The following is a 19,715-nucleotide window of genomic DNA, read 5'->3' on the forward strand; positions in this document are numbered from 1 at the left end:
CTTGCACGAATCACTCTCTAATTGCAACTCTCAGACCCTCAACAAAACGATACACATCACAACTCAACTCAACACAACACAAATCAGAAGAAGGTTTTGGCACGAAATTAAGAATTCAAACAAGTTAGAAAACAACTCGTTTTTAGAAATACAACATCAATAAAACAAAAAACAGAAACTAAGATTAAAAAAACAAGAATATAAAAATTATATAGAAATCAATCAAAAACAAAAACAAAAACAAGCTTCACCATTTTTTCTTTAGAACAACATCAAGAAAGGAAAAAAAGTAAGACCAATTAGAACAGCAGGGGAAAGGGTAGACCAAATAGAACAACATCAGGAAAGGCAAAATAGGTAGACAACAGCAATAAGGACTTCAAAAAAAAAGTAGTAGACCTTTCAAATAGGATAAGAAATCAAATTAAAAAAATTGTGCCAAAAGAACATAAAAAAAAGACCATCAATCAATTTTGAATATGTGATAATTTGGATTCCTCTTTTCCTTCCCTTTCTCGAATAACTTGGATTGTATTGTATTTCAATTGGACCTCATTCCATTCTAACAGGTGCATTCTTCTTTCATTCTTTTCCAAACGGGTGTATTCCTCACTCACTCTCCCATTCACTTCGCTCGCTCATTCATTCATTCGGGTGCCTATCTCGAATTCCTCTCTTTATCAGTCGCAATCCTCTGATTAATCAAATAAATCGCCGTCTGAATGGCCCCCACAGACCCCGTCAAAGTCAATTTCCTAATATTAGTTAACCCTCTTCCACCTCCAAGCATAATCGATTGTCCTCTATCAGGTTCAATTTTCACATATGTACATCCACTATTCTCACGAATATGTTTAATATTATTTCCACCACGTCCAATCACACTTCCGATATTGGCATTGGCGACAAAGATATCTTGATTGAATTTGTCTGGGGATGGACCAACTTGGACTGGAGGATTGGTAACTACTTCGCCAATAATGGTGTTACCGTGTTCATCTGTATATTGGGTTTGTTGGGGGATGGTACCGACACCACCACCTAGACCTGCACCGCCGGCACCTGGAACAATAGAGGCTTGTGGTGGGAGAGGAGCGCCATATTGGTGGTGTTGTGGTTGCTGTGGGTGAACTGATGGTTGGAACATCATTTGGAAGTTGTATGGCTGTTGTTGTTGTTGTTTTTGTTGGTGCTGGCCATATGGTTGTCTTTGGGCTTGATATGGAAGTGGTTGTTGGTCCATGCCACCCATTGCAGCTGGTTGGCCGTATAAATTGTCCATTGGGGAGGCACCGCCGCCAATTGGATGTTGTTGTTGATGTTGTGGAGGGGCGATATTCATCATACTATTGCTGACATTTCCATGTTGATAATTTGCTGGATTATAATATATAACTTTATACTTCTTTAAACAATCTTTATGTTCAAGCATAACTTGAGCAATATAATATACGGCAATATGAATTGCATCAGCAACTCCAGTAACTGAAAGAACTCTATCAGTGGAGTAAGGTAATGGTTGTTCAGCAGCCTTTAATTTTGCAGCAGAACTTTCTTCAATTTCTCTAAATTTTAATCCTTGTTTACCAATAATAAATCCAATCATTGGATGTGGCACTAATAATTTCAAATTATATTGTTGACTTCTAATAGAAGCAGGTTCATCTTCAGGCTCATCTAATATAGTTCTTGTAATTAAACCAAATGCTCTTGCTACATTTTCTGCAGAACCTTTAACAGTAACAATTCTTTCTGGTACATTTTTAAGATTATCACTAATATTAATTCCAACATTTGCCTTTTCTCGAAGATGATTAATCTTTTCACCTTTTTTACCAACTATACAACTTGCTTCTTTAACAGGACAATACATTCTAAATTGAGTATAAGTTGGATCATTGTCTTTTTCTCGATGGTTTGAGACTGGTTTGGAGGAACTAGAAGTTTCAGAACTTCCTTCATATGAATCAGTTGCTTGAGGTTCATAAGCAGGTTCGTCGTATTGTTCATGTTGTTGTTGTGGATATTGGTCTGTTGGTGGGTCTGCGGGATCTTCGGTATTCAGCGTAGCTTCATCTTGATGTTGTTGATATTGATCATCAGTTGTAGATACATCTTCTTGTACTGAAGTAATTGTAGGAGCAGTGATTGAGTGTTCTTGTTGTTTATCTTGTAATTCTAATTGTTCACTATCCAATGCTACTCTTTTATTTAATTTATCAACGTCTTGTTCTTCTTCATCATTCTTACGTTTTAATAAATTGCTAGAATTGGAACTAGAAGTGTTTTGACTTTGAGTTTCTTCATTATCAAAAGCTGAAGTAGAATCGCCACTATTGACATTAGTTTCTGGGATGTCGGTACTGACTTCGATGTTGTTGTTGTTATCGTTGTCGTTGTTATTATCGTTGTTGTTGTTATTATCGACATTGGTATTGCCGTTATCTATAATATTGCCTTCACTACTGTTAGGATCTGTAGACATTGTTACTTCTTTATATAAAATGGTTAAATGGAACAATTATATTAAAAAAGCAGAAGGCAAAAAAGAAGAGTTATGCTTTTTTTTTTATTTATTTTCATTTCGTGTGAGAGAGAAGCATTGAAAAGAAGATTTTTTTTTTCTTCTGGTTTTTATGTTGTTTTCTATTGTGTGTGTTGATTGATGGTTGGCTGGGCAAATTTACCACCACCAATTTTATAGTTCGGGATCTTTGTACGAGTTACGAGCTATGGTCTGTTCATACTACTAGAATCTATACCAATCATACAAGTAAACACACAGTAGAGCTATAAACATGTTTCAAGTGAACAGTGGAGTTAGCCCACTTATCTTAGTGCTCTTTTTGTTAGTTACATTCTTAGAATACTAGGGTTAAAAAGACAAAATGTCAACAAAATTATCCTAGCCTTAGGAAATAGAAGTTCTACATTGCTTGATTAAAGTTATTATTTACTTCCAGAGCTGCTTGGAGCATTTTCCGGGCTTCTTTTCGTTGGCGTTCTTGTGCAACCAAAGCATAATTCCGATGCACGGCACCCGGGAAAGCTTGTCTTACGAGAAATTCACTCCATGTTTATAGTCAATTTAATTTCCTCTTCGCCAAATATGGATCCTGAATGCTGAAAATCTGGAGAGATAGAAGGGTTGATTCATGTTGATTGACTGTTTCTATTACACGTTCTCGAACTACAAAATAGATGATCCAGATAACGTCTATATTAAAAACGAAACACTAATATACAGAGAGAAAAGCATTTAATAACTGCTCATATTAACTGACCACACTACTTTCTATTCTTTTTGGCAATTCTTCTTAATGCTCTTTGTTCATTCTTCATAACACCATCAACCATCTTATATTTACCTTTAACACCCTTTGGTCTACCACTTAAACCTCTATTACTACCTCTAGCAACAACAACAGAAACCTTTGGTTTCATCTTTTGTTTCTTAGTCAACTTCTTCATCAATCTTTGAATTTCATCAGCCTTATCTCTTTCTGATTTAGCACTATCTTCATTAATCAAATCAGATTTCTTCTTCAACTTCTCCAATCTTCTCAATGCTCTCATCTTCTTTCTTCCTTGTGCTTCTAACACTTTCTTAATTGGACGGGCATTAAGTTGTTTTTGTTTTTCTTTGATGGCTAATGCAGCTTCTTTCGTAATTGGTTTAATGATCTTGGAATGTTTCTTTTCATCATCAATAAACCATTCTGGTAAATCATCTTTATCACGGAATGAATAACGATTTATACCTTCATCAATCAAATCATGCTTATTCATTCTTCCAAGTGCAACTTGATGGGCCAATGTCATGGCTTCTACTGTAGCAAGATCGACTTTTTCCTTTTGACTCTTGGCTGCTTTTAATTGTTTGGCAATGGATTCGGATTCATCATCGTCGGAATCATAGTCAGACATAACTTGATCTTCATTTTCATTTGGAACAATTTCAAAATCGCTGTCATCGTCTGAACTTTCATCTGAACTATCACTAACTTGAGCTTGTTTTTGTTGTGCTGCCTTTCCGTTAGTTTGTGTCTTTCCGTTGGTTTCTGGTTTAGTGGAACCTCTTGTCATTTCTTCTAATAATGCGTCGTCACCTAATTCGCCAAAGATAGAATCGGAAGCAAAGAAAGCTTTGGCATTCTTGGATAATCCTTCCTTACTCTTTCTTTCAGCGATCAATCTTTCAATAGCTTCATCATCATCTGAATCATCTTCATCTGAATCATCAACCATTTCATAATCCTTGGTTTCTTCATCACTACCTTCTTCTTCAGAATTAATACCGTCCCAAGCTTCATCATCGACATCACCCCTAGCCTTCTTGGCACGGTAATTAGCGTCTCTTTCAGCCTTACGTTCTTGATAATTATGATACATATCATCTAATTGATCTTCTAAAGCATCCAATTCGTCACCAGATCCAGCAGCGGCAGCTTCTTCTTCATCCACGTGAATGTCGTTATCTCTGGTCAATTCTTCTTCGGTGAAGATCATCTTTTTCTTCCCCTTGGCTAATTTATCCAATTGTCCGGTCTTTTCTGCGGTCTTTAAATTGAACAAAGATTCTGCTCCAAGTTGTGCAGCTTCAATACCAATATTCATATCGGTTAACATATTCATTTGATTTCTGACGATTTCTTTTTGTTTCAATTCATTAGCGGTTTTCTTTTCTCTTTTGGCTTTTTGCTTTTGTTTAGATAAAAGATCTTGTAATTCTTGATCAATCTTTTGTTCTTCAGTTAATGGTTCAACTTCAATTTCTGGTTTATCTTCTTCTGGATCCTTATCTAATCCAAGAATATCTCTAGCTTGTTTTCGGAATTTTAAAATATGTTTGAATTCTTTCTTACCTAAAACTTTCAAATCTTTCATACATTCTAATAATTCTGGAGTACAACTTGGTAATTTACGTAAGATTTTCCATTCATGATCTTCTTTATCTGGTATATCTAATTTATTCAATGTACCTAATTGATTAATAGGATCTTCATCTCTAATAAATTCCAATAATGGTATAGTATGATATAATATATAATCTCCTTCTTCATAACCACCTCTTGATCTAGTTTTCTTTTCTGGATTGAAAACCTTAGCTTCATTGTTTACTTTTTCATTACCTAACTCTTCGAAAACTTCTCTTGGATCCAATAATCTTGGATCTAATTTCTTAGGAGCTTTGAAACCTTTACAAACCACAAAGATTTCCGCAGAAACATTTCTAGAAGCAGGAGGTTTAGTAGCTTCAACTTTTTCAAATAATTGTTGGAAAACCCATAATAAATTATTATAATCTCTTGATCTAAAAATCTTAGTCACAAATGTCCCACCAACATTCAAATTTTCAACTGCCAATTTTAAAGCTTGTAAAGTCAACTGAGATTGAGTATAAGCATCTTGAAACCAACCCATACCAACATTTGGCGCACCATCATGCATAACTGTATCAGCTTTCCAAGTTTTCATATGTCCTCTTAATTTAGATCTACAATCTTCAGTTGTAATATCACTTTGGAAAGTAATACAATTAGGTAAAGGTTTAATAGGTACAATATCAACCCCAATAATCAACGAGTTGAGGGGACAGAGTTGTGATGCAACTTGACACCAAGACCCAGGGGCAGCACATAGATCAATGACAACTTTTGATTTTTCGAGAAAATGACCATATTTTTCATTGATTTGGATGATTTTGAAGGAAGAACGGGCTCTATACCCCTTTTCTTTGGCAAGGTAATAGTATCTATCTAAACGACCTTTACTATTCTTCTTCTGTGTCTTACCCATGGTTGCTTACTATTGGAAAAATGTTAATTAGAGATAGTCAAGTTGATAATAAATTTTTTTAAAGAGAGAGATGGAGATGAGAGAGGGACAAAACGAGAGAAAGAGGAAAAAAGAAATTGATGTCTGTATGCAGGATGGTAACATTTTGGTAAATGAACGACTCTTTATTCCAATTTTTTGCAACCAACTCATGATACTGGATTCCATATGTCTGCCTACAGGATATATCGGGGAAGTAAGCATCAAGCCCCAGTTCCCACTATTTATCAAGTCTTTCATGAAGTCAACAAGCAGATGAATTTTCTTTCTCGCGGTTCAAAGCATTCTATCTCACTAAGTCCTAGTTAAGTTCAAGACTACTCTCGTCTTCTAGTTTTGAATGATCAATAATCGACTCGAGAGACAGAAATAAATGTATAAGCCATTTGAAGTCTAAGCTTTCACTTTAAGGGTGTGACTTTCGTTGGATGAATTTATTTTGCATCAAGTATTTTTAATCACTTTTTTGCAACAAATCTTTGGAAATTAAAAGAGACACAAAGAATTTCCTTATTGTTACTTAATAGACCCTACTTGTTATTAATAGTTAATCAATGGATTGGTAAAAGGTCATACAAGTCAATGATATATATATGTACTTACAATATGATATGAATGGAGTTGTAGAACACTTCTACTGTTTTGCAACTTTTCCTTTCCCATTGAATTATTTTTTTTTCCTGACACTGCCAATTTTTCAACGAGTCTGGGTCAAGACTCAAGACGGTGGAAAAGAATTCCGAGCTTACCTCCATACATCTGTCAAATATAAACCACCACCAATTCATTGATAATGGCAACTAACACTCTACCAGACACGTTCTTTCAACAACTCGTTGCTAAATATGAAACAGCAAAAGGTGATCACCATATCTTATTCAATGGAGAATCTGCCGTGCATGAACTTATCTCAGTCCCCACTGGATCTTCAACCATCAACTACCAAATCACATTATTAAAATCATTAATGCATCGTCCAGATCAAGGATCAAAAGACAAAAACCCTTTTGCTAATCCAGAACCTGAACTCACAATCCTAGCCAATTATAAAGACGAATTCAAAATCGTATTTAATAAATACCCCGTGGTAGATTATCATTTCATGTTAGTTACTAATGAATTTCGTCCACAATCTTCTCCACTTACACCATTGGAACTTCTGGCTACCTATGAAGTTCTCCAGGCTTTGAAAACCCAAGATACTGGCCGTGATTGGGTTGGATTTTATAATTCCGGTGATGAAAGTGGTGCATCTCAACCACATAAACATATTCAATTCATGAGTCTTCCATCTGATTTCGTACCTTATTCAAAGAGTTTATGTGATAGTTATACAGAGGAAGGATATATACCTATCAATACTATTGTTGAACGATATCCACTCCAAGATGGGAATATCCCATTTGCGCATTTCTTAGCCAAATTCCCCACCGATATTGATGAAGAAGGATTGGCATTGAGTTTTGCAGCATTGTTACAGAGAACACTTACTGTATTACGTGAGAATCAAGCTACTAGTATTTCATATAATTTTATTATGACTACTGAATATATGATGATGATTCCACGTAGATCATCTAAATATAAACAAATTGGAATTAATTCTTGTGGAGTATTGGGATTGATATTATGTAAGAATGAAGAATTGTTAGATTTAGTAAAGTCTGATGGATGTTTAGAAGTTACTAAAGGTGTTTGTTTTGAAAATACTTCAGGAAAAGCTGAAACTGATTATGATTATTAGAAATTAACTTATGTATATATGTATAAACGCTATGATAGACAGGTATTACCCAATTAGGAAGTCTAGACTTTAACCAATAGAAAACATTTTTTCTCTTCTTACAATTTTTTTTTTCGTTGTCTCTCTCTCTCTCACTCATTCTCCAATATGTAAAATAATATTCAAATCCCACTAAGAAACGTAAATCAATCTATTAAACTCCAACAAGAAGTAAATACAAAGCAGACATGTCCTTTACAACTATTGTCAAGAGAGGTGAATGGATCCGTTCCAGACCAATCTTAGCTAAGATCTTTATCCCAATTGCCAAAACTTATGCTTCCTATGCTGGATACAGAGAAATGGGATTAAAATTAAATGATTTATTTGCTGAAGAAACCCCAGTAATGCAAAAGGCCCTTTCAAGATTGCCAGAAGCTGAATCATATGCTAGAAACTTCCGTATTTTAACTGCTCATCAATGTGCTTTAACTCATAGTTTATTACCAGCTGATAAGGCTATTCAACCTGAAGAAGATACTCACTATTTACTTCCATATATCTTGGAAGCTGAAAAGGAAGCTTTAGAAAAGGCTGAATTGGATAACATGAAGGTTTAAATTATGTAAATAAATATATATGAGTGAAGATTGATCAGAAAACACAGGTGGTGTTTTGGATAAACACGTTTAACAACGAACCCGACATATAAATACTTATAATATACATTTGTCATTTATTGAAATATTAAATTAAGAAAGAGACTTCAAGTATAAACCCGAACTATCTATGCAATGGTACGGTATTGAACGAGAGTGTTGTCTTTTGTCTTTGAGGGAGAGACTCCTCCCGTTGAGAACAAAGTGTAGAAATATGGGGAATGTAAATGCCTTGTAAAAATGCCTTTATTGTATTACTATTCTAGAGTAAGGCTAAAACCCTCAAAACCCAGACAGTAACGAATGTCTAATAAATAATATCTAACTATATATTAATCTCTAACAAAATACTCTACATCCCCAATTTAAACTTTCTTAATTGTTCCAATACCAAAAAGGTAACAATGGTATGTGGACCCAATCTCATAAATGAAGGTAACCAACCTCTAAACATAAACCCAACACCTTCATTCTTTACCGCATTCTTCAAAAGTGTCACAGCACCTTCTCCACTTCCTTTACTATTCATAATTCTTGTCTTTACGACGTCAGCTGGCGAACATACAGTAGTAGCCACTAACCCAGCAATCAAACTTGCACTGAAATGAGTTGATTTTTTAGTTGGATCCATATGTAAAGTATCCACAAGTACTTCCTTGGCAACATCATAACTTGCAACTTGTCCCGAAGTCATTAATACCCCTCTAACTAAATTTGGCATCAATCCTCTAAATAAAGAACTTGGACTTTCTTCTTTACATATTCTCCAAAGACCATCAGCAGCATTACGATAATTTCTTCTTTGTGCTATTGGGAGAGTACTATCATTTTGCATTCTGATATTGACAACATCAGCTGGATTACCAACCATACCACCCATAGCACCAGCTATCATGGACATTGGTAATAATACAGCTGTACTTGGTTTTTGATTCCCAGTCTTGGCTATATATGCATCTTTCAAGTATTCATATATACCGAATCTTGCAGTTGAATAAGTAGCTTGTCTAAGTAATGCAGCCGATAAACCGGAATAAATCTTAAGTGGACCTTCTTTCGTGATTATATGAATGATCATACCAGCTAGGGATTGTCCAGGTTTCGAAGCTGTTTGTAATCTAACTTTGGCCAAGTCTAGGGGATGTGTTACTAAACATGCAGTCATACTGGCGGCACCTCCGTACCAGAATCTAGAAAATAAGGTTTTTGTTAGTAACTCATTTGGTTATTTTTCATCATGGGGCTGAACAAGTATCAGGTGGGGGAAGGATACATACGGATATTGTACTTTATTGGAAGACATGATAATGACTATGGGATTATTTCTATTGGAATGGTCGTAGAGGAGTTAGCTAGTAGTAGCAATAGTTTAAAAGGATGGGAGGGAGTATTTAAATATATATAAATAGAAATTTATAAAAAGATAAAGGAACGAGATGTTTTTAAGAAAATTTTTTGTTTCTTTCTACCGTTTCTATTGTTCTGTAGTATATCCGCTCAAAGAAAATAAAAAAAATAATCTTTATTTCTTTTCATTCGTTGGGTTGAAAAATAGAAAAAGGTTAAAACCTTAATTTATGGTAATATAGGTTACATTTTCATTTACAATATTGACTGACATGCCTAAGTATACCAAATTACAAAATGGTAAGAATTAACTATGAAAAGATAGTAAAGAACTATCAATCTATCAATCTATCAATCAGTTCCGCTTGTCCTTTTTAGGCAGAAGTTTTGTCCCTTGATAGCGCAGACAGGGATTTTGTACAACAAACCGGCAGATATCGGAATCCCGTTCCACCCCTCTTTTTGGCTTGGGAATATTCCGAAATTGCCCTGCCATCGTTCCCAAGAAACAATAGAACTTCTGATTTAGTGTAATGCTTCTAGGACAGAAATACGGATTACGCTGGACAGACGTGAGGGGATTGACATATTATTAAATTATTTATTGTAGTACTAAATCAGTCTACGCATCTAATTTCGAAACAACCCACCAAACGAATGGGTGTGTGGTTGTGTTAATTCCATTTCGTATTCATACTCCATAAAATTAATTAGTGCAATTGAGGAGATTCCAAATAGAAACATACCATTCCATGCATAACACTACACTGGTTACTATACATGCTTCCATTGCAGCATCTGACTTGGCATCAAGAAACTTCATTCGGAAAATTCGAATACTACGCATGAGAAAAAAACATGAATTGACAACGCTATTAACCAGAGATTTAACATATACTAGGAGCCTTTAAATCAGTCGGGATGCCTTTTCCCACTACAGTACGCCATCCCCCAGAACCAAGCAAATATAATTGTAGATGACAGCGTATTAATAACCTATTATTAATACCTTTAGCAAAGTAACAATACGGTTGGAAAAATAAACGATTCTTTTTTCTTGGAACATTAAGGTTTTTGCAACCCGCCTGATGGAATTTCTTTTCGTTGAATCGTGAATCTACTGAAGCTATTGAGTCTCCGAAATTAATCCTACTTGTAGCATTCGCGGAAGCTATTCCAAGCATTGGTGATCGATCGCTTCGAAAAAATGATAGATATGAGTTTTGCAGCATTTTTTTTTAAGCGAAGCTGTGCCACTATTGTCATGAAAACAAATCGTTTCTACAATGAACAAGTGAAGAATTAGGTTTCACGCCCTTTGTTTCAGTTATTCAAATTAAATATTCCAGGAAAATCATCCGATAAGTCGAGCCCTGCTCAAAAAGATGAAGCCGGATCATATAATATCCGGAATCAACTGGCGTCGAACAAATAAGATTGCTAAATTAAACTTAAAACTCGATTGACTTTACTTTTGAAAACTTTAATCTTTAGATCTATGCAATATCGCTGGTCACGCTCATAGATTGCTGAGAAGTTTCTTTTCTGTTACGACATGTAATAATTACTCGAAAGCAAAAAAGAGAGAGTCGGAATGGACGACACTCTCTAACGTACTGGTAGACTCTATCCGGTTTTCTATCGATATTTCATCAAAGGACCCAAATCAGGCCACACTACTAAGAATCTTTCATACATTTCCATGATGAACAAAACAAATATGGAGACAACTGGACTTCCCCCAGGGCTCATGCCAACCTCTCCGCATTCCTTTGTGGCAATATACACTCCCACAGCGAAGACAGTTATGAGCCAGCTTACTTCCAGTTATGTTCCTGCCGATTTTGCTTATAAATATGGTTGCCTTTGATCTCAATACCACTCTGAGCACAATTCTTTTCTACTCAACATCTAAGTTATTTAGCTATAATGACTGATTCAATTAAAATAGAAACAGAAAAAGATACAGAAATCGGCCAAACTGTCCCTTCGACCAACCTTCTCAATGATTCAATCGATGATTACTTGTATCTCAAAAAACCATTCTACAAATATGGTTTCTTGAACAAGTTGCATTTTTGTATCTTTGTGATCACTGTCGCTTCAACCAACAATGGTTATGACGGTAGTATGGTTAATGGTCTTCAAATGATTGAAAACTGGAGAGATGCTATGGGTAATCCAGCTGGTCACGTTTTAGGTGCTCTTGCTAATGGTTTGGTTTTTGGTGCTTTGTTGGCTGCTGTTTGTGCTGCTTGGATGTCAGATAGATTTGGAAGAAAACCATCTATTATTGTTGGTATGATCATCGTTATCATCGGGTCAATTATGCAGGGTGCTGCTAACGGATATGCCTTGTTCACCTTTGCGAGAATTGTTATTGGGTTTGGTGCTAATGTTGCCAGTGTTTCTTCACCTGCATTGATTTCGGAAATTTCTTTCCCAACATATAGAGAAACTTGTACTTCATTATTCAACACATTCTGGTATCTTGGTGCCGTTATTGCTGCTTGGGTTACTTATGGGAGTCATACTTTGAGTACATCATATGCCTGGAGAATTCCATCTTATCTTCAAGGTGCCCTTCCACTCTTTTTAATCTGTTGTATCTGGTGGGTTCCAGAATCACCACGTTTTCTTATTTCCAAGGGTAAAGTCGAAGAAGCCCGTAAGATCCTCAGGGAATTCCATACTGGTAATGACCCCTCCCATGAAGCTACCCGTTTAGTGGAATTTGAAGTTCAAGAAATTATCGCTGCTTTAGAAATCCAGAAGGTTTATGCCCATGCTAAATATTCCGACTTCTTGAATATCGCATCTTATAGAAAGAGACTCTTTTTGGTTATTTTCACTGCTGTAATCACCCAACTTTCCGGTAATGGTTTGGTTTCATACTATCTTAACAAAGTCCTTAATACTATTGGTATCACTGACGAAGACACACAACTTAAAATCAATGGAGGTCTTATGATCTATAATTTAGTCGTTTCCTGGGCTGCCGCATTCTCCATACAATACTTCAAGAGACGTACTATTTTCTTAGTTTGTACCGGTGGTATGCTTGCTTCATTCATCATTTGGACAGCTCTTTCCGCTAGATTTGCTATTACAGGATTTGAAAATAACACTTTAGCTAATGGTGTTTTGGCATTCATCTTCTTGTTTTATTTATCTTATAATATTGGTGCTAATGGTCTTCCATTCACTTACGTTACGGAAATTTTACCATATTCTCACCGTGCTAAGGGTACAAATATCTTCATGGCTGCTGCTTATGCTTTCTTAATCTACAACGGGTTCGTTAACCCTATTGCCATGGATGCTATCGAATGGAAGTACTATATTGTCTACTGTTGCTTCTTGGCTGTCGAAGTTGTTGTGGTTGCTTTGTTCTATGTCGAAACATCAGGATATACTTTGGAAGAAGTTAGTATTGCTTTTGGTGAAGGTAGTGCCAACGCTGAAAGCCTTGTCCCATTAAAAAACAACCTGAGTGACAATGACAGTAGTCCAAATGGCTACCCTTAAATATAAAAGCACTCTGAAAGATCCTTGATAAGGATGTTTCGTGGTAAGTAGCTTTTGATTTTCTCTATAATTTAGTTTTTCTACAAACACACTTTTGCTTAAAAAATGTGTTATTCTTTATATGTTTCTAGATAGTTCTTTTGATTAGACAAAATTTATATTTCCTTGCTTTTATTCTATTTTGCATTAGTGTTAATGCAGCAATTAATTGCAATAAGCAACGAGATTTCTTGTCGTTAATTAATCAGTATGTCTAAAAATATTGTTCAAAAATGAGTAAAGTTCATAATACTAATGTGATCAAAAATCCTTTACCCATATGAACCTTCAATGAACACCCCATTGTAGAAACATGTTGGGGTTCATATTCTAAATTTTTTGATACAATGTTACGCAAGTGAGCTTGCTATGTATTCATATGAAATTTTTGGCAAGAAAGTTCTCACCCCATGATAGATAGGTGGTTTATTTCGAGTCTGCTGTGTTTACTAATTTGCGGAAATTTGATCCCGTTTTCAAGGGTGTTCCTGACTCTGACTTACTGATGCGACATTTTTTTGCCATCTTAAAGAGTTCAAAAAGCGCAATTTAATGTGGCTAGTGATTTGTCCAATCTAACGCGGCAAGTAATTTGCCACAGGTTCGGCATTGTGGTTTTTATGCACGTTACGGAGTTAATGCATAAAGTATATGTATGATATACATTTGGCTATGCATACCGTACATATCGAATCGGTTGTGGCTTTGTGAGGGGTCAAAATTGCGGGTTTAGCGAGAAGAGGTGAGAATCCATTCATTCTTCTTTCAAAGGAACCACGAGACCCATATGGTCAAACCTGATACGGAAGCATAACTCTGATCTTCAATACTACATGCCACTTTTCCTTATGATTTGCTTGAAAATCGTAGCATTTATTGTCATAAACTTTCTTCGTTTTTTGCAATCATTGATTTTGTACCTTTTTTTTTTTTGCTCAGATAAAGAAACTTCTCGTTTAAGTACGATTTACGAGAACAGAATATTTTTTTTGGTTGCAAAATTAATGTACTAAACCAATCAAGTACATCCAATTGCGAAACCAACCACCAAACAAATGAATGTGAATGTGGATGTGCTAATTTCATTGCCGGAATTTCTAGTATTCTTGCCTCTTAAGATATGTGCTAATGCAAGACTTCGTGTATGTGTAGTTTTGTGTTGGTAATACGAACATTGTTGTTATATTGGTTTAAAAAATATGAGTACAAGTATTCACTAAATGAAAATTGTTTGCAACTTGCCACTGAACAAATCTGAAACAAAGCGGGGAAGAAAAGACTTTTAATATCCAGTTTTCTATACTATGACCTTACTTTTGAGGGCTTTAATCTTGTTTTCTTATAACATCGAGGAAAATCTACGAAGTTGTAACCGATGCGATCACGTGTCCCTTTGGTTTAGGTACGCCATTGGATTACGCAAACTTTTCCAAAGTTCTTTTACGAGAATCGTTTCTTTTATTTAAGTATAGATACTCTTTAGGCTACGTCAACTCCGTTCGCTTAGGACAATAAGTGTTTAAAAACCTATATTTAGATCTATAAAATATTTTTTTTTTTTATTTTTTTTTTTTTTGCTGGTCATGCTGATATTGACGAGAAGTTTCTTTTCTTTTATAAAATGTAATAACGTCTAGAAAGTGACAAAGAAAGAGTCAGGATGGATGATACTCTCTAATGTACTGGTAGAGTCTATACGGGTTTCGATCGATATTTCATCAAAGGAACCAAATCAGATCGTGCTACTAAGAATCCTTAGATTGGAAGTCGGCCCTTCATGCATTTCCATGGTTAGCCAAACAAATATGGAGAAAACTAGACTTCTCCCAGGGGTCATGCCGACCTCTCCGCATTGCAACATATGTACATTCCGTGGATACAGGTATGACGCAATCTAATTAGTATTGCCTGTATACCTATATTTGGCAACACTTCGAGCTATGCGGGTATATTTATATTTGGCAACGCTTCGAGCAATTCCGGTATATTTGTATTTGGCAACACTTCGAGCTATGCCGTTTCCGAGGTTGTTATAAATATGGTTCCAGTTGACCTCAATTCAGCTCTGAGCCCAATTGTTTTGTACTCAACATCTAAGTTATTTTAGCTATAATGACAGATTCAATTAAATTCGAAACAGAACAAGGTACAGAACTCGGCCAAACTGGCCCTTCAAACAACCTTCTCAACGACTCAATCGATGATTACTTATATCTCAAAAAACCATTCTACAAATATGGTTTCTTGAACAAGTTACATTTTTGTATCTTTGTGATCACTATCGCTTCAACCAACAATGGTTATGATGGTAGTATGCTTAATGGTCTTCAAATGATCGACAACTGGAAAGATTCTATGGGCCACCCAACTGGTCATGTGTTAGGTGCTCTTGCTAATGGTGTGGTTTTTGGTGGTTTGTTGTCTAGTGTTTGTGCTGCTTGGATTTCAGATAAATTTGGAAGAAAGCCAGCTATTACTGTTGGTATGATCACAGTTATCATCGGTTCAATTATGCAGGGTGCTGCTAACGGATATGCCTTATTCATCATTTCAAGAATTGTTATTGGGTTTGGTGCTAATGTTGCCTGTGTTTCTGCGCCTGCATTGATTTCGGAAATTTCGTTCCCAACTTATAGAGAAACTTGTACTTCATTATTCAACACATTCTGGTATCTTGGTGCCGTTATTGCTGCTTGGGTTACTTATGGGAGTCATACTTTGAGTACATCATATGCCTGGAGAATTCCATCTTATCTTCAAGGTGCCCTTCCACTCTTTTTAATCTGTTGTATCTGGTGGGTTCCAGAATCACCACGTTTTCTTATTTCCAAGGGTAAAGTCGAAGAAGCCCGTAAGATCCTCAGGGAATTCCATACTGGTAATGACACCTCCCGTGAAGCTACCCGTTTAGTAGAATTTGAAGTTCAAGAAATTGTCGCTGCTTTAGAAATCCAGAAGGTTTATGCTCATGCTAAATATTCCGACTTCTTGAATATCCCATCTTATAGAAAGAGACTCTTTTTGGTTATTTTCACTGCTGTAATCACCCAACTTTCCGGTAATGGTTTGGTTTCCTACTATCTTAACAAAGTCCTTAATACTATTGGTATCACTGACGAAGACATGCAACTTAAAATCAATGGTGGTCTTATGAGCTACAACTTGGTCATTTCGTGGGCTGCCGCATTTTCCGTCCAATACTTCAAAAGACGTAGTATTTTCTTGGTATGTACCAGTGGTATGCTTATTTCATTTATAGTCTGGACAGTCCTTTCTGCCAGATTCGCTATGACTGGATTCGAAAACAACAGTTTAGCTGATGGTGTTTTGGCATTCATCTTCTTGTTTTATTTATCTTATAATATCGGTGCTAATGGTCTTCCAGCGACCTATATTACGGAAGTTTTACCATATTCTCATCGTGCTAAGGGTACAAATGTATTCCAAGCTTTTGTTTATATTTTCCTTATCTACAACGGGTTCGTTAACCCTATTGCCATGGATGCAATCGAGTGGAAGTACTATATTGTCTTCTGTTGCATCTTGGCAGTCGAAGTTGTTGTGGTTGCTTTATTCTATGTCGAAACTTCAGGATATACTTTGGAAGAAGTTAGTATTGCTTTTGGTGAAGGTAGTGCCGGTACTGAAAGCCTTGACGAATTTAAATACACCCTGAGCGACAATGACAGTGCTTCAAAAGTCTAACCTTAAGTATGATACTACCCCGAAACTGGTGAAAGCGTTCAAAAGCGAATTCTTGATAATGATGTTACGTGGCATGTTGGTTTCTGATTTTCTCTATAATTTTGTTGTTCTTCAAACACATTTTTACATTATTTTTTAGATTTTTCTAGATAGTTCTTTAGACATAATTTATATTTCCTTGCTTTTATTGTATTTAGGACTAATGGGAATAAAGCGATTAATTGCAATGAACAGCAAGATTTCTTGTAGTCAATTAATCAGTACGTCTAAAAATATTGTTCAAAAATGAGTAAGGTTCATATTAGTATCTGGAATTAAGAATTCATTCGCGGTATGTATGAGAACAGAATATTTTTCAATTGTTTTGGTTGCAAAAGTAATAATTTCTTGGCAACCAGAATACTCGGCACGACCAAAAGAATCATTCATTCATTTCATTCATTAAAACATTAAACTATTAAACTAAAAATATCAAACTAAAACAATTACAGAGTAGATATCAACTAAACAAATCAACCAAATAATACTAATAAAATTTAACCTTTTACAATTCCCGCTGCCCTAAATCGTTTCAACCGACAATCTAAAGCATTCGTAAAAATACCTTCTCCCAAATAGCCCTTATTCGTATATGACTGACACAACTCAACAATATCATCAGTGTCTAATTCTGGGTTACAACGAAGATCAATACGTCCAATATTATTTTTCCAATTGATAAAATTCAAACTTGTAAAATTACACAGCATAAATGAAACATGTTGAATTCTTGATGCGAAATTTATGTGAGTTCCACTCATTTCGACTTTTCTCAAATCGGTTGAATCCATAATGAGATATTTCAAATATGGGAATTGTTGTGCGAAATCTCCTGTTAAAGAGGACATATTGGGAATAGCTAAATGCAATTCGGTAAGATTTCTGGGGAATTTGGTTAAATTAATATTTCGAATTTGAGAATTTCTCATTCTCAACACTTCCAATCTTGAGAATCGTTCTAGGTGCATCTCTTCAATCATACTTTCGTATAATCCACAGGAGAGGTCTAAGTATTGCAACCTTGGCATATTTCTAAACGTACCCAGACCAGATACAGCACAATTGGTCAAATCTATAACTTCAAGAGTATCTGGAAGATTCTCCAATATGTCCAAATTAATACCATTCAAGGTATATTTGAATTCACATAAAGATTGGGGGAAACTAAAATCTGGGGAAATATTCATGAACCCGCACTCTTCAAGTGATAAGGTTTGGACACTGGGTGGTAGTTTCATAAGAAGTTCACTCCCACAATTAATTCTGCGTGATTCTAGTGTTCGCAAGCTTTTCATATTTCTGAAATCACATTGTCCAAGGGGAGTTCCATTAACGTAAGATATCTCAATATTCTTGTCGGTGGTTTTAATAGATAGGGTCCGCAAGTTCTCAAGCTCGAGTAAATTGGAATTACTCACATTTGAAACTTGAATATTCAGGATTATGAGCACCTCAAGACCAACGGGAAATACTACTCCATCCAAGTCAACTCTAGATTTATCCAACCTGAGATATTTAAGATTTGTAGGAAGCTTCAAGTTAGAGAAATTTGGGATTTCTGAAAAGTCAAACAATTCCAATCTTTCCAAAGTATCTGGCAATTGAAGTGTTGGTTTAATTATAGCATCGGGACATTTCAAAGATAATTTCTTCAAGTGTCTTGGTAAATGACATTTCTTACCAATGATGAATCGTTTACTATTATCAAAAAAATCAGGGAAATTATTATACAAGTCATCAGAAGGTCTCTTTAAAGTGGTATTATTAACATATATCTCAATCAATGAATCCGGGAACTCAGAATTGAAAAAATCATAGTAGAACTGATGGTAGCATTCTCCTGATATTACCAAATTACCCAAATTTTGGAAATGATTGGCTTGGCCGAAAATCGGAAAAGCCTTCATACTACAATCCCAAAACATCAACTTTTTTAAATTGGGAGGAAGAATCATAGTTGAAGATATTGAGAAGACACCTTTTGAAAACTTAAGCTGGTCGACGTTGGTATAATCAATCATTTTCATGCCACCTTTAAGTGGTGTGGGTGAAATAGTGTCACGGATTTCCATACTCGAGACCGATTCAGGTAGTTGGAGTTGATAATTCTTCTTGTTGGCCAACTTGGAATTTGTAAACGACACATGTCTAAGGGTAGTTGGAATATCATCCAATGATAACTCTAAGAGATCATCTAGTGACAAACTCTGTAAATTTGGTAATTGTTGTAATACTAACTTGGGATCTGATAGGTGAAGATTTGGTATTTCAAGATGCCGGATCTCGGAGTTAAATTGTATGGTAGCGCCATCAACGGAATAATCACCATGCATAGGAAATTGTTGAACACATATATTATAAGGATAGGATTGAATTAATTTGATTTTATCGAAGGTAGAATCATTAAATGGTAAGTATCTAGGTAGGGATACCTTAAGATAGGGGATTTTTATCAATTTGTCATGATGTGTGTCATGAAAAATAATTAAGTCATCTAACAGATCAAAAGCCACTTCGGTGGGGATAAACCCCGAGTTTTGGTCAAGAAATGAAATTAATTCGTATAATGAACCAAATACGGCTGTTCGGTTTTTATTTGGTAATAACGGAGTTGTGAAAGTTGGTAAAATACCCCTCTTTTCCAAATGATGATGATTAGTAATGTTAGGAATATCAAAGGGAATAATATTATGAATTATTGATATGGAATTAAATCCAGATTGTAAAGCATAAGGAATTGTCCAACCACCGTTACGAGATAAATATTTGATTGTAGAAGTTGGTAGTAAATCAAATATCGATTGAATTAATTCTGGAGGCAAATCTTCTAATTTCAT

The 19,715-nt window shown here is 35.5% G+C and overlaps 8 protein-coding genes across 8 annotated transcripts; 4 read left to right on the forward strand and 4 right to left on the reverse strand. All coding sequences in view use genetic code 12, as the record gives it.

The window, feature by feature from the left end:
• Positions 1–658: 658 nt before the first annotated feature.
• PBP2 (Pbp2p) lies at positions 659–2,485 on the reverse strand (the record flags this gene model as incomplete). The annotated part of the gene is made up of 1 exon (XM_049408333.1): positions 659–2,485. The coding sequence occupies one exon, from the start codon at positions 2,483–2,485 to the stop codon at positions 659–661; it is 1,827 nt and encodes a 608-aa protein (XP_049262352.1).
• An 803-nt stretch (positions 2,486–3,288) lies between these two features.
• Positions 3,289–5,799, reverse strand: SPB1 (27S pre-rRNA (guanosine2922-2'-O)-methyltransferase; the record flags this gene model as incomplete). Its single annotated transcript, XM_049408334.1, has 1 exon — positions 3,289–5,799. One exon carries the CDS (start codon positions 5,797–5,799, stop codon positions 3,289–3,291), a length of 2,511 nt encoding a protein of 836 aa, XP_049262353.1.
• Positions 5,800–6,631: 832 nt separating this feature from the next.
• On the forward strand, positions 6,632–7,582 carry APA2 (bifunctional AP-4-A phosphorylase/ADP sulfurylase; the record flags this gene model as incomplete). Its single annotated transcript, XM_049408335.1, has 1 exon — positions 6,632–7,582. One exon carries the CDS (start codon positions 6,632–6,634, stop codon positions 7,580–7,582), a length of 951 nt encoding a protein of 316 aa, XP_049262354.1.
• Positions 7,583–7,809: 227 nt separating this feature from the next.
• On the forward strand, positions 7,810–8,181 carry QCR7 (ubiquinol--cytochrome-c reductase subunit 7; the record flags this gene model as incomplete). Its single annotated transcript, XM_049408336.1, has 1 exon — positions 7,810–8,181. One exon carries the CDS (start codon positions 7,810–7,812, stop codon positions 8,179–8,181), a length of 372 nt encoding a protein of 123 aa, XP_049262355.1.
• A 391-nt stretch (positions 8,182–8,572) lies between these two features.
• Positions 8,573–9,523, reverse strand: J8A68_004385 (uncharacterized protein; the record flags this gene model as incomplete). The annotated part of the gene is made up of 2 exons (XM_049408338.1): positions 8,573–9,410; positions 9,498–9,523. The coding sequence occupies 2 exons, from the start codon at positions 9,521–9,523 to the stop codon at positions 8,573–8,575; spliced, it is 864 nt and encodes a 287-aa protein (XP_049262356.1).
• Positions 9,524–11,496: 1,973 nt separating this feature from the next.
• Positions 11,497–13,095, forward strand: J8A68_004386 (uncharacterized protein; the record flags this gene model as incomplete). Its single annotated transcript, XM_049408339.1, has 1 exon — positions 11,497–13,095. One exon carries the CDS (start codon positions 11,497–11,499, stop codon positions 13,093–13,095), a length of 1,599 nt encoding a protein of 532 aa, XP_049262357.1.
• A 2,151-nt stretch (positions 13,096–15,246) lies between these two features.
• On the forward strand, positions 15,247–16,839 carry J8A68_004387 (uncharacterized protein; the record flags this gene model as incomplete). Its single annotated transcript, XM_049408340.1, has 1 exon — positions 15,247–16,839. The coding sequence occupies one exon, from the start codon at positions 15,247–15,249 to the stop codon at positions 16,837–16,839; it is 1,593 nt and encodes a 530-aa protein (XP_049262358.1).
• A 536-nt stretch (positions 16,840–17,375) lies between these two features.
• On the reverse strand, positions 17,376–19,715 carry J8A68_004388 (uncharacterized protein; the record flags this gene model as incomplete). Its single annotated transcript, XM_049408341.1, has 1 exon — positions 17,376–19,715. One exon carries the CDS (start codon positions 19,713–19,715, stop codon positions 17,376–17,378), a length of 2,340 nt encoding a protein of 779 aa, XP_049262359.1.

The sequence above is a fragment of the Hemisphaericaspora subhashii genome (assembly GCF_019202705.1).
Source record: "Hemisphaericaspora subhashii strain CBS 10753 chromosome Unknown scaffold20, whole genome shotgun sequence".
NCBI classification, from domain to species: Eukaryota; Fungi; Ascomycota; class Pichiomycetes; order Serinales; family Debaryomycetaceae; genus Hemisphaericaspora; species Hemisphaericaspora subhashii.